The following is a 16,835-nucleotide window of genomic DNA, read 5'->3' as shown; positions in this document are numbered from 1 at the left end:
TTCTAGCACACACCCCCTTCTCTTCTACAGGAGAGGTTGTTAATATTTGAACAAAAATTCTTACCTAAGGTCTTGAAATGGGTCGGCTCTGACAAGGGGTGTCTCCACTGAATGTTCGAAAAGAGCCCCTTCAGGTCCTAAACAAAAAACAAAGATGTATCAGGAGCAGAAGTAAAACAAGTGGCACCAGACAAAATAAACATTTAGCCTAGATATTAAAGAACATATGGATTTTGTTCTTTGTTGCAGAAGTTTTGCAGATGTTTGAGTTACGGGTGGAAAAATAGGCCCAACTGCTTCCCCGCTTTACTGAGGCTATCACAATTTCATTATGTTCCCATAAACAAAATATGTTTTTCAAAGCAATTACAAATTAGCAGGCTTGTTTTAAAACTAGAAAGCAGTATTAGTCTTCAAATCAAAGAAGAAAAAAAAGTCCTTCTGAAAGTTGCATACATCCATATATTTTAAGTAATAATAATTTAACTAATTCTCTAGATCTTATGTGCAAAAATTGTATCTTGTGTTACTTGTTTCTAAGGCACTCAGGATATTTACAGAAAAATTACAAGCTTTAAATATTTAAAATGAACCTTCTAATCCCTAGGAATCAGTATGTTCCCAGTTGTTTCATGAGTCTGAGAACCTAATTATATGCAAGGCCTTGTGTCAGCTGGGGTGCAGAGAAACACAGGTGAAAGTGACATGCTCTTCGATGTATCCTAACTTGTTTAACAATCAGACCCCTACAATGCAGGCAATATTTTCCCATTGTACCCATGAGGAAGCTGAGGAAGAGAAAGGTTAACTTGCCTAGGGTTCCACAGGTGAGAAGTGGCAAGGCTGTATTTTGAATTCAGAGCCCACACATTTAATCTATATGCTATAGGGGTTTTCATACATAAATAACAATATGTGATAGAAAGTAATGTGCCAGTAGCAAAGTGCAACAAAATTATCCGGAGGGTCATCAAGGGGGAAGAATTACTTTAAGGTATCAGGGATGACTATATAAGAAAGTGAAGTGGGTCTGAACCTTAAAATAAATAAACTTCTATGAGCATATGGAGATTGTGAGCAAGAATTTCAAAAACAGCAGCAGTCCAGGGGCAGGAAAATGTGCTGAGTGTCCAGGAATAAACAAATAATCCAATTCACTGGAAGCAACGAATTCTATATGGAATACAAACGTATCTTTCACATTATATTTAAATCTATATCCTCTTGAATTTCATGGGCATATTCACAGATATAAGCAGCACCAAGCACCACATTGCGTATATATGCTCATCATGACTTCCCCAGGTTGCTCATGCCTATCTTGGGCCCTGCCCTGCCTAGGGTCCCACCCCTGGCTCAGGCCCTACCCTTGGCTTAAGAGGCTGTGGCTGCCACTTGCAAAGCATTTTTCTCTCCCTTGTGGTTCCACATGAATCTCAGGATTCATCCTTAGGCTGTGCACTTTCCTCTTTAGGAAATACAGAGGGTCCCCAACTTGCCATGGCTTTGTAGCAGGCAAGCCACTGCAAGTTGAGGAGCTTCTATAATGAAACAACTAAAATGTTTATTTTGAAATCAACTCTTGTACTAGTTTCAATATTGGACACTGAAGAAAAATTGCCTGGGTAAAAGTTTCCCAGCCTCTGTGTTGAGAAATCCTCATCCTGGGCAAAACATCTTTTGAGCAGCTCTTACTAATTTTTTATTTTATTTTATTTCTTTTAAGATGGAGTCTCACTCTGTCATTCAGGCTGGAGTGCAGTGGCACGATCTCTGCTCACTGCAATCTCCGCCTCCCAGGCTCAAGCAATTCTCCTGCCTCAGCCTCCTGAGTAGCTGGGACTATGCGTGCCCACCACCACACCCAGCTAATATTTTGTATTTTTAATAGAGACAGGGTTTCACCATGTTGGCCAGTCTGGTCTCAAACACCTGACCTCCGGTGATCTGTCCGCCTCGGCCTTCCTAAAGTGCTGGGATTATAGGCGCGAGCCACCGCACCCGGCCAGTCCTATGGTTCATAGTACCTTCACATTTTCTTCACAGTATTACTGGCTGTATTAGCTTTGTTATTATAATTACTACTTCCCTAGTAATTTTATTTAAATATGAAGATATGATAAAAACCCACACTGGAAAAAAGCCCTTATCCAAGAAATAATAGCTTGTGGCACAAAAGCAAAACAGACTTAAATCAGAACAAAGCGAAATTTTAAAATTACAAACGGATTTAGTAGGATGATTTACATAAAAACTATAATCAACTGAAATAAAGGAACACACATAAGTGAAGGTTAATGTTTCATGAAAATTATAATTTATGTAAATTCTACTCAGATGATAAATAGATCCTCATACATGCTGTAACAAGTCACATTTTCTTAAAATACCACTTAAGCAAACCTAAATGATAATGGAGATCATTATGTAAAGTTAGGCTATACCAAGCACTGGCGTTTCCACAATGAATGGTGCAGTCAAATTTTAGAGTATAATATCTGGTTTGTTGATGTATTGACAACATTTCCTGCTTGGCATACAGAGGAAAATAATTTAACATAGTAATCTGTAAAATAATATGTATTCATTTTATCCTTTTCTTTCCTCCTTGCTTCTTCTGATTTGCAAAATATAAAAGAAAATGTAAATTTTAATACACCTCAAGTCAATTCTCAAGAAGACATGCAGACAACTACGCTTAGTTTTATGTAAGTATATTTACTGTGGTTTATGTAGCATTGTTTGAAACCCAAGTAATGCTTTGTTATCACGAACCTAGAATGAGCTTTATGAATCATCAAAAAATAATGATTTCTTTCCATAACTAAGATATAGAAACAAAAGGAATGTGGGCATAAAATTTTCTGTAATTATTTTCTCCATTTTTATATAAACAAGATGATATTATGAATGAGAAAAAAGCAACACATTTTACTTTCTATAACACATACCCTTGTAAAACAAAACTAGAGACTGCAATCTATTCCACTTTCATAGGCAATTTTTATTTGAGCACAGTGTTGGGTCAAAATAAATACAGAGATAAATCTCTAAATTAAATGATTTTTGGGGGAATCACAGAACTGCAATTTGGGGCGTATCTCCAAAGAACAAAGAAAAAGTTGGGAGTTTTATTAGAAAGAGAAATGTGGGCAGGTGCAGTGGCTCACGTCGGTAATCCCAGCACTTCGGGAGGCCAAGGCGGGCAGATCACTTGAGGTCAGGAGTTCGAAACCAGCCTGGCCAACATGATCAAACCCCGTTTCTACTAAAAATACAAAAATTAGCCAGGTGTGGTGGCGCACTCCTGTAATCCCAGCTATTCGGGAGGCTGAGGCATGAGAATCATTTGAACCTGGGAGGTGGAGGTTGCGGTGAGCACTCTAGCCTGGGCAAGAAAGTGAGACTCCATCTCAAAAAAAAAAAAGAAAGAAATGTTATGTATTGTTTTGAAAGAAGGCTCACTGGCACTAGAGAAGCTTCTGGGAGCTGGCAAGCTCTGATTGGTGAGTGAGGGCAGCAGGTAGAACACCTGTTGGTGTCATGGCAGGTCGTTTCAGCATTTACTAGGTAACACCGGTCTTAGGGTGACAGCAGGCCATTTCAGCGGCTAGGCTTGAGGAAAATTCAGTTCTTGAAAAAGGTGCTACGTGCCCTGAGTGCTTTCCCCCCAGCCCCTCAATTTGCTTGGGTATGACAACATGACCCAATTCATACAATCAACTTTCACAGCAGCTTCAATTGTCTTTCCCAATAGCTGAATTTATTCAAAGAGTTTCAGTGGCACTATTTTCCAGGGTAGTAAAACTCGGTAATTAGTTTTTAAATGCGTGCCAATTACTTACCTTCTAATGTAACTATAATTAGTGATATTATATTGACATACGATTATGGTAATGTACTTATAGGGAGATAGAAAATCTATAAACTGATATGTGTTATCTTTAAATAAGAGCAGCAGTTTCTCTACATTGAAATGATAAATGCCCAAATTACATGCTCTTGATTATATCATTACTATTCAGCCTCAAAGTTAAATACTCCTCGGAACCTATTTGCATATAATAAAATGAATTTTCCTAAATGGTTTCATAAAATGATTCTCAGGAAATGGTTGTTGATCTTCAATTTAATTGCATTTTCTTTATGTTTGCATTCATTTAAATTTCACAACCAAGATGATATAAGAAATATAATTGGTGTAATACCTCTTCTTTGTGGAAAATAAAACATTATTTAAAGTCCTATAATCTAAAATTTTAGACAGGAAAAATGTTCTACTATAAAATATCATTATATAAATCATGCATTAAAATGACCCTGTATAATATGCATTATTTATATAGGAAAGTACAAATAAAAAGGAAAATAAAGGAAAGCCTAGTCTAATAATGTTAACTTTTTTATTTTTAGAATATGTCATTGAGATTAGACATGGACATGTCATTGAGATTAGACATGTCCGTTTCTACTGTGAAGCAGTAGTACTCAACATCATTCTTCCCTTCTGGATCCTAGAGCATTGTATGATGAATGATGCTCACATGAAGATCCATAGTAAGACTGTGGTGCAAGATGGATTGAGATGGTCATGAAGGTAGTTGGAAAGTTCAAGGTACAGAGCCCAGCAATCATGACACTCTTGGACAGAGCTCAGCAACTGAATGGCAAATTACTCAAAGTTGCTACATTCTTTGCAACATACTGTTGTTTCTAGGTTCCTTCAGTTATAGAAATACATAGAATTCAATATTAATACTTCTGTTCAAACAGTAATATATTATGTATCTCAGACATGCATTCATTTTTGTATCAACACTGATAACTATTTGTTAAGATTCATTCTACGCATTCATCGAGCAGTTATGGACTGATATGGGCTTTTCAAGTGATGTCAAAAAAATTCCATTTCTCTTCTTCAGGCAAACTTCCGCTTAATGTCCCCACATATTGCCTCTACTGCCTCCCATTCACTTTGTAATCACTTCAACCTGCCTTTTGCCTTTATTACTCCAATGAAAAATGCTCTCCTTAAGATTGCAATAACTTCCATAATAATAAATCCAATGACAATTTCAGTCATCTCTCCTGGGTCCAAATTCTGAGAAAATAGTCTCTCTTGACACCAGAAAAATGATTATTGTAATATCTCTCCCACCGCATTGCCTGTCCCTTATTCTCCTTTGGTGGCTGCTCTGCCTTTATTTGGCCTCTACCATTGGCATTTTTCAGAGCTCAGTTGGTTGATGACGCCCACATTTATCTCTAGTCTAGACTTCTGCTCTGAGCAGTAGCTAACTCACATGCCCAATAGCTAACATGACATATGCACTTGGCAGTTTTCCCAGATGATCTTCAGTTTACGTGTCTAAAATATTAACTGTTGATGCTGCCTGCCCTGCAAACGAACTCTCTTCCTCCTCAGGCCTCTCCATTACCCAGAGAGTAATGCCATCACCCAAAACAAATATTATCTTTGAGTGTCCTCTTGGATGCCTGCTGTACATCCGATTCATGGGCAAGCCTGTAGCTGTCAGATCTTAAATTGGAGTAATTCACTTCCCTCTCTGACCATTGCTACCACCCAATCCAGGTCACCTTCACTGATTACCTATACTACAATTGACATCCTCCTAACTGGTCTTACTGCTTCCATTCTTTCCTCCAACCTCCCTTGTAATGGTTGGATTGATCTTAAGATGTATAATGAATCAAGGAGTACCCTGTTCAAAACAATTCAATGCCTCCCCATTGAATTAAAACAAATCCTAACTTCTTATAATGGCCAGCAAATCCCTGCATAATCTGGTCCCACTCTATCTCCCTTTACACCAGGCTTTTTTCAGACTCAAACCTGGTAAGATTAAAAATAAAAATCATGGAATAATATGGCATAGATAAGCCAAACACAGCAGTTATCACAATGAATGTGAATGTTTTAAATTCCACATTAAAAATCAAAATAAATTACGTTACAAAAAATAAATCCAGCCAAATGCCACATACAAAAGAAATTCAAATAATTTAATATGAGAAAAATTTCAGCTGGGAGAGTAACTTAAGATGCCAAATCACTGAGGCCCTCTTAGAGATAGATGTTGAGAGAAGTCTTTGCGGCGGCAAGTGATGTCTGCAATTGATGGAATCATTTTGCAACCAAAAAGGGAAATACCAACATACTTGCAGAGAAGAAAACGTAGAGAAATATTACTTGGCTACTAAATTAATCAACAACCTGGGGTTACCCTTTCCCCAGCCTTCCTATGTGAGATAATATATGTCCTTGCAGTTTAAGCCTGTTTTATTTGGGACTCTTACTCCTTTCAGCTGAAATACCACTGACTGCAGCACAGCATTGACCGCTGCGTGCAGTGCTGCATCAGCCAGTGTTCTGTGCCCTTGGGTATGCGTTTGAAGGATATGGTGCTCCTAAAATCACCTTCCAGATATCTGTCTTCACGTCTTTTTCGACTTAACATCCTTGTTTATTTTCACTTCTTCAGTTGCTGAATACGTTCTCCAGGTCCATTTTTGTCACTGGCTATAATTATGGGTGACTCTAGCATTTCTACACTATCACTTTTGACTTTATGTGATCTTGCTTAGCTGCACAGAAGGCATGAAGAAATGGGACTGTTGCTAGATCTTACTTTTTCTCATTAATGGTGGGAAATGGATACTATTAAATAACTCTGTTTTTAAAGATAATATTGGGAAATGGACCGAGCCTAGCAAATTGTTGCCAGGGAGCTAAAATACACTTACGGTGGCCAAACTAACAATTTGTCATCTGCCAGAAGTCAGTTCTGGCAATGGGTGTAGAATAGTTTTTTGAAGACAACATTGTGATGTTATTCCAATGGTATGTCCTGTAATTTGGGTTAATAAAAGCAACGTTAACTTTGGCCACTTGGTGGCTAATTTTGTGGGGGAGGAAGATGAGCCTGCTCAAAGGCCTAAATCGATTTCAGACTGAACTGGTGAAATTGTGTAAACGCTTCCACAAATTTCACTTAAAAACTATTATTCAGTAGCTTAGTTGACTAAAGTCTAAATGGAAGCTGTTTAAGAATTAAAGAGAGGTTTTAGCTTATTTGAGTCATTAAAACAAAAGCAATAGCAATTGTCTTAATTACTCAAAGAATGGCAATTCGAGTCAGGATTAGGACTTGGTGCAGCCAGGAGTTTCGAGTGCACCGTCTTAAGGAGAGAGCCACTTTATTTTCCCCTTTCATCAGAGCTATGGGCTGCTGTGCAAGGGATGAGAGCGAAGAAAAGAAACAAAGAATTGGGTTTTCTTTCCAGTCCTCAGAGTGAGGCCGCCTGTCTCTTTTCGTACCACTGCTCTTTCCTCGGCTGTCAACTGCTGTTGCTTTTGCTGACCTGAGAAACTCCAAAGGCTACTTGGAGTCAATCCAAGTAGATTTATAACAAAGGGGTCATATCCAAATCTACAAAGGAACTTAAACATAATTTACAGAGAAAAACAACCCCATCAAAAAGTGGCAAAGAGTATGAACAGACATCTTCTCAAAAGAAGACATTTATCAGCCAGCCAAACTAAAAACACATACAATTATAACCACACTAGAATGCAACTAAAAAAAAAAAAAAACCAAACAAACAAAAACATGATGATACCATCTCACACAGTAGAATGTGATTATTAAGAAGTCCCAGGAAACAACAGTGCTGAGAGGAGTGGGAGAAATAGGAATTACTTTTAACACTGTTGGTGGATGTAAATTAGTTCAACCATTGTGAAAGAAGTGTGCCAATTCCTCAGGAACCAGAACCAGAAATAACCATTCTTGACCGCAGCCATCCCCATCCTGATGTACAACCGCAAAGGATTATCAAATCCAATTCTGACATCAAAGACCCATCACATGTATGTTTACTTGGCAACTATTCACAATAGCAAGCAAAGACTTGATCACCCAAATGCCAATCAATGATATGACTGATAAGTAGAAAATTTGACCATATACACCCCGATGGAAACTATACACGCCATATATAAAAGATGAGTTCATGTCCTTTGCAGGGAACATGGAGAGCTGGAACAATCATGTCTCAGCAAACTAACACAGGAACAGAAAACCAGACACTGCATGTTCTCACTCATTAGTGGGAGTTGGACAATGAGAACACATGGACACGGGGAGGGGAATATCACACACTGGGGCCTGTTGGGGAGTGGGGGGCTAGGAAAGGGATAGCATTAGGAGAAACACCTAATGTAGATGACGGGTTGATGGGTGCTGCAAACCACCATGGTATGTGTATACCTATGTAACAAACCTGCACGTTCTGCACAAATATCCCAGAACTTGAAGTATAAAAAAAAGTTACCCATTGTTACTTTCAGCAATTGTCCATTAATATCTGTTCATGAGTACAGTCTGTGTAGAATGCTAATCATTATGTTTTCTTCCTGATAAACTCCTACCCATCTTTCTAGGACCAGCTCAAATGCCTCTTTCCTGGAGAAATCATTGCTGACCTATCCTGCCTCTCTTTCCACGCGTCATACCCGGCAGAATGAATCCTTTTCTCCGGGCTGCTCCTGTAGGCTTTTGCTCAAACATCTTTTAGTGTTCTTAGCTGATTGTATCCAACAAATTAATTTATGTTTCCACCTCCCCAGCCAAAGCATAAGCATCATGTAAAAGGAAGCATGTCTGAATTATTTTGTACTGGAGGCTTTTAGGTTAGTCACTGACACACAGCAAATGCTAATTCCAGAGAAACAGTATAAATTTAAGTGCTTCTAAATTGGGGGTGATTTTACTCCCCCTCCCCCAATAATGGGGAACTTTGGCCATGTTGGGAGAGATTTTTGGTTGTCACAACTGGTGGGGTGGGAATGCTACTAGCACCTAGTGAGGCTAAGGATGCTACTAAATGGCTAAGGATGCTGCTAAACGTCCCGCAATGCACAGGACAGTCTCCCCCAATCTCCACCAAAAACATTATCCAGCCCAAGATGTTAACAATGCTAAGGTTCAATAGCAAAGACATAGAATCACCCTAAATGCCCATCAGTGACAGACTGGATAAAGAAAATGTGGAATACTATGCAGTCATTAAAAAGAATGTGATCATGCACGCCCTTCTAGGGACATGGATGGAGCTGGAGACTATTATCCTTAGCAAACTAAGACAGGAACAGAAAACCAAATTCTGCATGTTCTCACCTATAAGTGGGAGCTAAATGATGAGAACATGTGGACACATAGAGGAGAACAACAGACACTGAGGCCTATTGGAGGGTGGAGGATGGGAGGAGGGAGAGGAACAGCAAAAATAACTAATAACCTGGGTTAATACCTGGGTGATGAAATACTCTGTACAACAAACCCCCATGACACAAGTTACCTATGTAATAAACCTACACTTGTACCCGTGAACTTAAAGTTTAAAAAAAACAACCAGTGTTAAGACTGACAAAGCCTGCCGTAGACAATGGTTAGAGAGTCAGACCTTGGATAGAAACTAAACAAGAAGGGAAACATGAAAACTGTGGAATCTCTTAGTTTCTTTAATCACAAAACGTAAGGAAGCCAATAACATATTGGAAAATTGAGAAGAATTATGGTTTGCTCAAAATTATACCGTTTGTACACTCTCAGTTCATGGTGTTTCTGGCAATAAGAACTAGAAATGTTTGCAACACCAAAATAACAAGGAAAGCGTAGAGTCATTAGAGGTGGGGTATATTTTGCTTAGTTAGCTGCACTGCAGAGGAGGAATTTGGGAGACAACTGTGCCTCAGGCAAAAACAATTATGAAAGAGAAGATTATAACTTGTCTTTTAAAAGGACAGCTTGAATGCATGTTCTAGAGCAGGGACTCTAGATCCCTGGGCCATAGATGGGTCCTGGTCTGTGGCCTGTTAGGAACTGGGTCTCACAGCAGGAGGTGAGCAGCGGGCCAGCGAGCATTACTGCCTGAGCTCCGCCTCCTATCAGATCAGTGGAGGCATGAGATTCTCATAGGAGGGTGAACCCTGCTGTGAACTGTACGTGTGAGGGATCTAGGTTGCGTGCTCCTGATGAGAATCTAATACCTGATGATCTGAGGTGGAGTCGTTTCATCCCAAAACCATCTCCCACACTGTGAAAACATTTTCTTCCATGAAACCAGTCCCTGGTGCCAAAATGGTTGGGGACTGCTGTTCTACAGAGAGCGTCGACACGTTGCTGACCTGTTGTTTCTCCTGCTGATTCACGTTAGTCCAGGGCAGTGGTTCTCAAAGTGTGGTCCCCAGAGCTGTGGCATCAGCAGCACCTGGGGACTTCCTAGAAACACAGATTCTCAAGTCACATTCCAGACCTGCTGAATCAGAAGCTCTGGGGATGAGGGCCAGCACTATTATCATTATTTTTTATCATTATTATTATTATTATTATTATTATTATTATTGAGACATGGTTTCACTCTGTCACCCAGGCTGGAGTGCAGTGGCTCAATCTCAGCTCACTGCAACCTCTGCCTCCCAGGCTCAGGTGATTCTCCCACCTCAGCCTCCCGAGTAGCTGGGACCACAGGCACGCACCACTGCGCCTGGCTAATTTTTGTATTTTTTCTTTTGTAGAGGTGGGGTTTCGCCATGTTGTTCAGGCTGGTCTTAAACTCATGGGCTCAAGTGATCCACCTACCTCAGCCTCCCAAAGTGCTGGGATTACAGGTGTGAACCATTGTGCCTGGCCCCCAGCAGTATATTTTAAACAAGCCCTCTGGATGGTTCTGATGCATGCATACAGGTAATAAATAATACAGTTGCTTATCAATTTTTCTCACCTGTTCCTCTAATTGATGTCATGGCCCAGAACGAGCCCTGGGCTAAGGAAAAGTTCATTTTACGGATTCTCTGTGTAGGAAGGCTTGGGTTTGAAGCGATCTAAGCTGTTAGACTGTTTTCCCTGCAGATTTTACTGCCCTGCAGTGCAATGGTACTCTACCAAGAACTCTGCTGTCCTTTGCATACTTCATCCACTTAACCCAGCAATGACAGTCCAGTTGACATTATCAACTCACTTTTAGAAGTCAGGAAACAGAAAACAAAAATTAACTTACTTGAAATTATGCAGCTAGTAATCGCAGAGGTAGGAACTGAATCCAGGTCTACCCAGCCCATATTCTCTATCGGACGCAACAGTGCATTTCTGATGCTCAAGGTGCTTTGTTGGACAATGACCAATTTCCTTTAACTAAATGCTCTAGTGTCTTTCATTTTAGTAACAAAACCAGATCCATGACTGTCTTAGAGTGCGCAGCATTAGGTTATGATCGTTGTAGTTTGTTAGGGCCGGTAATAGGGTGGAGTCTACTTCCTTGGCCAGGAAATGCTGTTTGTTTTTCATTTGGGAGAATTGATAGGATTGTGTGAGACACTAACATCGCTACTGGTTTTCACAGTAGTACAGAAAGACACTGGGATAGATTTAACAAGTGTCTGCTTATGTCTTCTAGTCTTTAGCAAGTGAATTTAGAGTGTGTTCCAAAAAATTTTTTTAATAAAATGGTCTCTTCTCAGTCTTAAAAATGAGTCCTATGAGACCGGTATTCAACTTTTAGTTCAAAAAGAGAACTTTTTTTTTTGTAGAAATATGAGGAATTCAACTACATGATATGATGAGAATAAAAGAAACTTGGGAAAGATACTTGAACTGCACAGATAACAGTGACATTTGATAAGTCTGTGGGTTACTCCAGTTAGAAAAAGACAAAGGGTGGCAGGGCGCTGTGGCTCACACCTGTAATCCCAGCACTTTGGGAGGCCAAGGTGGGTGAATCATTTGAGGTCAGGAGTTTGAGACCAGCCTGGCCAACACGGAGAAACCCTGCCTCTATTAAAAATACAAAAATTAGCCAGGCGTGATGGTGGGTGCCTGTAGTCCCAGCTACTCAGGAGGCTGAGGAAGGAAAATCGCTTGAACCCAGGAGGAGGAGGTTGCAGTGAGCCAAGATTGTGCTACTGCATTCTAGCCTGGGCAACAGAGCGAGACTCTGTCTAAAAAAAAGAAAAAGAAAGGAGAGAAAGAGAGAAAGAGAGAGAGAGAGAAAGAGAGAGAACGAAGGAAAGAAAGAGAGAGAACGAAGGAAAGAAAGAAAGGAAGAATGAACGAACGAACGAACGAACGAACGAAAGAAAGAAAGAGACGAAGGGTAAAAGTGTGGCGGAAGAACGGTGGGCCAAGATCTGCAGGAAGGATTTTGTTCTTCTAGGAGAGCATCAGGAGAGATGCAATGGAGAAAATGCAACACATTCAAGCTCTCTTATCTGCTTGAAAGATTCCACATAAGCTTGTCAATAGTACAATGTCTTTGTGCAGATGTGTACTCCATGGAATGTTGTGTTTTTCTCGAGTTAGTACATACCAGTTACTCGAAGTTTATCTGTACCAACCACAACTTCCTTCTCATCTACAGTAAACAGTGGCTTGCCGTCGTTGGAGTTGATCTGAAACTGTTGACTCTGGACTTCTACCATTTTGGGACCTGAAGAATTAATTAAAACAGTTTATTATAAATTGTTCACTACAAGCAGCGTCAAAATCTCTATTTTTACACATGCCATGTCAACCCAACAAGACCAAGTACCTAAAGATTTGGTATTTGTTAGCATTAGTGGTACTGATTGATTCTGTAATTAAACTTTGCAACTTTTAAGTCTAAATTTATTACATTATTAAAATTAATTTATGGCAAACATATGTTAACCTATATCAATATATGTATAAATACATTTTATTTAAGAGTTTCTTCTTTAAGATTTTTAAATACTTGCCCAAAATAATATGGTTCTCCTATTCATGGTTAGATTTGTATTCTTTTGGTTATGAACCCCTTAGAATCTTACATTCCGAAATGTGAGATTTGTGAAAAACCATCTTACAAATGTCTCACTTTAATGGTCAAAGTTAGCCTAGAAGATGAGTCATATCCTGAATTTTTTCTCTGCCATTATTCTCAGAAGAGCTGCTCACCCTCTACTCCACAGGAAAAACAAACTTCACTGTGGAAGAACACCTTCCTGTTTTAGCCCTTCCCCTAAAAAATTTTTGACTTTGCCATGCCTTCTGTGTCACTTTTGTATCCAAGCTTACGCCCTTCACCTGAGCTCTAGACCCATTGCCTTCCAGCTCTTTCATCTACTCAGCAGGTGTTCTGTGGGTGCTCACTCACCCTGTGCCATCCAGACATGAGGGTGAGGTCACCCCTCCCACTCACTCAGCTACACACCAACCCCCGGCACTCATCATATGTGTTCCCCAATTCCTCTTTGATGCTTCCAAACTTTCTAACCCAGGCCTCATGGATTAATCTCCCTAGAGTACAGCCTTCATCATCTACTTAAGAAACTATGAGTTCCCCAATTTGTTTATGTTAGCTTTATATTCCTTTTTTTTTTTTTGAGACAGAGTTTCGCTCGTGTCACCCAGGCTGGAGTACAATGGCACGATCTCTGCTGGCTGCAACGTCCGCTTCCCAAGTTCAAGTGATTCTCCTGCCTCAGCCTCCAGAGTAGCTGGGATTATAGGCATTTGCCACCACACCCGGCTAATTTTGTATTTTTAGTAGAAATGGGATTTTACCATGTTGGCAAGGTTGGTGTCAAACTCCTGACCTCAGGTGATCGGCCCACCTCGGCCTCCCAAAGTGCTAGGATCACAGGTGTGAACCACCACGCCCAGCCTATATTCTTATCTGTAAAAGTAAGTTGAGGCTGGACATGGTGGCTCACACCAGTAGTCCTAGCAGTTTGCCAGGCCAAGGCGAACGGATCACCTGAGGTCAGGAGTTTGAGACCAGCCTGGCCAACATGGAGAAACCCCATTTCTACTAAAAATACAAAAATTAGATGGGCATGGTGGTGCGTGCCTATAATCCCAGCTACCTAGGAGGCTGAGGCAGAAGAATTGCTGGAACCCGGAAGGTGGAGGCTGAAGCAAGCCGAGATCGTACCACTGCAGTCCAGCCTGGGCGACAGAGCGAGACTAAAAAAAAAAAAAAGGAAGTTGAGAAAAGAAGTCATATCTTATAATTTTTTTGTGTGTGTCCCTCTGACCCTAACAGTTCTCAAAAAAATTTTTGGATACCTGGTAGAAATTAAGTAAAGCCTTTCTATTGATGCATTGATCAGTTTTGGACATGCTCATCCAAGTGTTCTTAATTTTATTAATTTGTATTTAAAACCCTCCAGTGAGTCTTTATTTAAATAAATAAATATTTTTGGCAAGAGTGCCGGTTATAAAGTTGACTTTTTTCTCTACGTTATATCCCCTTTTTTTAAAAAAAAGCTTCACTTTATTTTTTGGTATTTGTATGTTATTTTCCCTAATCTGAGACTCAGAGTTCCTGTTTATCTCTTCTGGGTCACTGATATGCCTGTGTTTTTATTATATAAACACCGATTTGCATTTAATGGTGACTACCAAGTTATCTGACTTTAAAATTGAGAAATAATTGGAATAATTAATCCAGTAAGAGTTCATTGTTTTGCTCACTAGAGGTTCATCTTACAATTCTAGGAGGCCTTATTAAGTATAAGGGGTTAAACTAAGTGACAATTTTTTTTCTGTAGTTATTACATCGATAAAATATTCAACAAATAAGTTTAGTTTCATAGTAAGTCTGTGCAGCAAATACACATAAATTGTTACTCTAATCAAATAAAATGCAGGAAAGTGAATGGTTCCATTCAGTACAAATCTATTGCATGCTTTTTATGTACAAGGTTCTGTGCTAAGCATTGACAATGTGCAAATGAGTGAGATATAGCTCACAGCGCAGAGGATTCTGCGGTTCACTAAAAAGAAAAGCATGTAAGCCTGGTTTCAGGACAATTTGCTAAGTATTAGGATGCAAGCATGAGAGAGTCTTGACTAGGAATTCATGGTCCATCCATCCAGGCTAAGAGCAGCGTCCAGAGACGCGATGCCTCAACTGACTTGGAAGAAAGAGTTCATGCTTCCTGCTGGGCGCGGTGGCTCACCCCTGTAATCTCAGCACTTTGGGAAGCCGAGGCGGGCAGATTGCCTGAGCTCAGGAATTCGCGACCAACCTGGGCAACACGGTGAAACCCTGTTTCTACTGAAAATATAAAAATTAGCTGGGCGTGGCAGCGTGTGCCTGTAGTCCCAGCTACTGGGGAGGCTGAGGCAGGAGAATTGCTTGACCCCGGAAGGTGGAGGTTGCAATGAGCTGAGATCAGGCCACTGCACTCCAGTCTGGGCGACAGAGTGAGACTCTGTCGCAAAAAACAAAAAAGAAAGAGTTCATGCTTCCCTGTTGAAGGAAGAACAGGGATCTCCAGGTAAAGGAAACTATTTGAGCAAAGGCATAGTGGTGAATAAAATCCCATCTCCATTTTATTAAAAATAGACACTGCATGTTTAAATTTAAATATGCTTTCCACTTTAGAGGAAACTGTACTGTTCTTCAATAGCTATGGAGTTTGTAATTAATTTTCTAACTTTTATTAATATTCTAGCAGTTTTTTTAACCTAGTTGGACATTGATTAGAGCTGAGGATGTAATTGTCTTTTGCAGTAGAGGTCTTTAAGAAATAAAATTTAAATTCTACCTTGTTGATAAGAAAAGAGCTATCTGTACAGTCCCATTTGTAATGAAAGGCTTTGGTACAAAGAGAAAAAGTTAATGGTTTTGTGATCTGATTAATTAAGTTTGGGAAATTAGCTTAAGGGTTTTTCTGGTGAAAATACCATCAAATTCTTCCTTACATATAATGTGTCTCATCAGCAACCTTCTTTTGTTCCTCAGGATATCTTTAATTTAAAATAAAATAATTTAGAAACAAATATCACAAAGTCCTTTAAAAAAAGGAAACATATATTCTGCTGGTGCAAATATGGTATCACAGAGAAAGGACTGGGCTGGAAGCACAAAGCTGTGCTTGTTAGCGCTACTACTTTTGTGGCATAATCTTGTATTATACAGTTCCACTTCATACGCCTGGCACTAATGACCTTTACTTGTGTTAAATAAAATAAAATGAAATAAAATAAGAGACGAGGCTTGAGAAGTCCCTGAGCAAACAAAGCTAGTTATGCTGTGCCAGTGAAACTTAGGTTATTTTTAGTAAATGTCCCTGATAATCATAAGCAAAACTGACATAGCCTTCCAAAATGCTGTAAGATGCTCTTTTTTTTTTTTTTTTTTTTTAAAGACAGGGTCTCAGTCTGTCGCCCAAGCTGGAGTGCAGTGGTACGATCTCAGCTCACTGCAACCTCTGCCTCCTGGGTTCAAGCGATTCTCCTGCCTTAGCCTCCCGAATAGCTGGGATTACAGGCACCTGGCTGACTTTTGTATTTTTAGTAGAGATGGGATTTTGCCATGTTGCCCAAGCTAGTCTTGAACTCCTGGCCTCAAGTTACCTGCCCGCCTCCGCCTCCCGAAGTGCTGGGATTACAGGCATGAGCCACTGTGACCGTCCAGATGATCACTTTTAACCAATCTTCTGGCCATCTGGAAACCCTGACTGTAATAATCAATCATTGTAAAGGTTAAACAACCTCCTCATTTCACTATATATATATATAAATAATATATAATATTTATATAATTATATATAATATATAAATATATTATATATAAATTATATATGTATAAATATATATATAAAATCCATCCATTAGAACACTATCCTACCTGCCAACTGGTTTCTCAGCCCATCCCATCCTACACAATCTTTTATTCCTTCCTCTCTTCATTTATTTAACAAATATTTATTGTATAACCTATTAAATGTAAAAGGGTAGCCTGAATTATGAATTGTGGCATTAACTGAATTGAAAAAATCTAAT

General features: G+C 39.5%; 1 protein-coding gene across 1 annotated transcript in view; it reads right to left on the bottom strand.

Moving 5' to 3' along the window:
* The window catches only part of SGCG (sarcoglycan gamma), a 79,211-nt gene that overhangs the window by 22,243 nt on the left and 40,133 nt on the right, over window positions 1-16,835 (bottom strand). Inside the window, 2 exon segments of the mRNA XM_017874489.1 lie at window positions 65-137; window positions 12,388-12,507. Coding sequence (XP_017729978.1) covers window positions 65-137; window positions 12,388-12,507 — 193 coding nt within the window.

The sequence above is a fragment of the Rhinopithecus bieti genome, unplaced genomic scaffold (genome assembly GCF_001698545.2).
Source record: "Rhinopithecus bieti isolate Rb0 unplaced genomic scaffold, ASM169854v2 scaffold_8350, whole genome shotgun sequence".
NCBI lineage: Eukaryota > Metazoa > Chordata > Mammalia > Primates > Cercopithecidae > Rhinopithecus > Rhinopithecus bieti.
The sequence above is the reverse complement of the archived record's forward strand: the minus strand, read 5'-3'. Positions and strand labels throughout refer to the sequence as shown.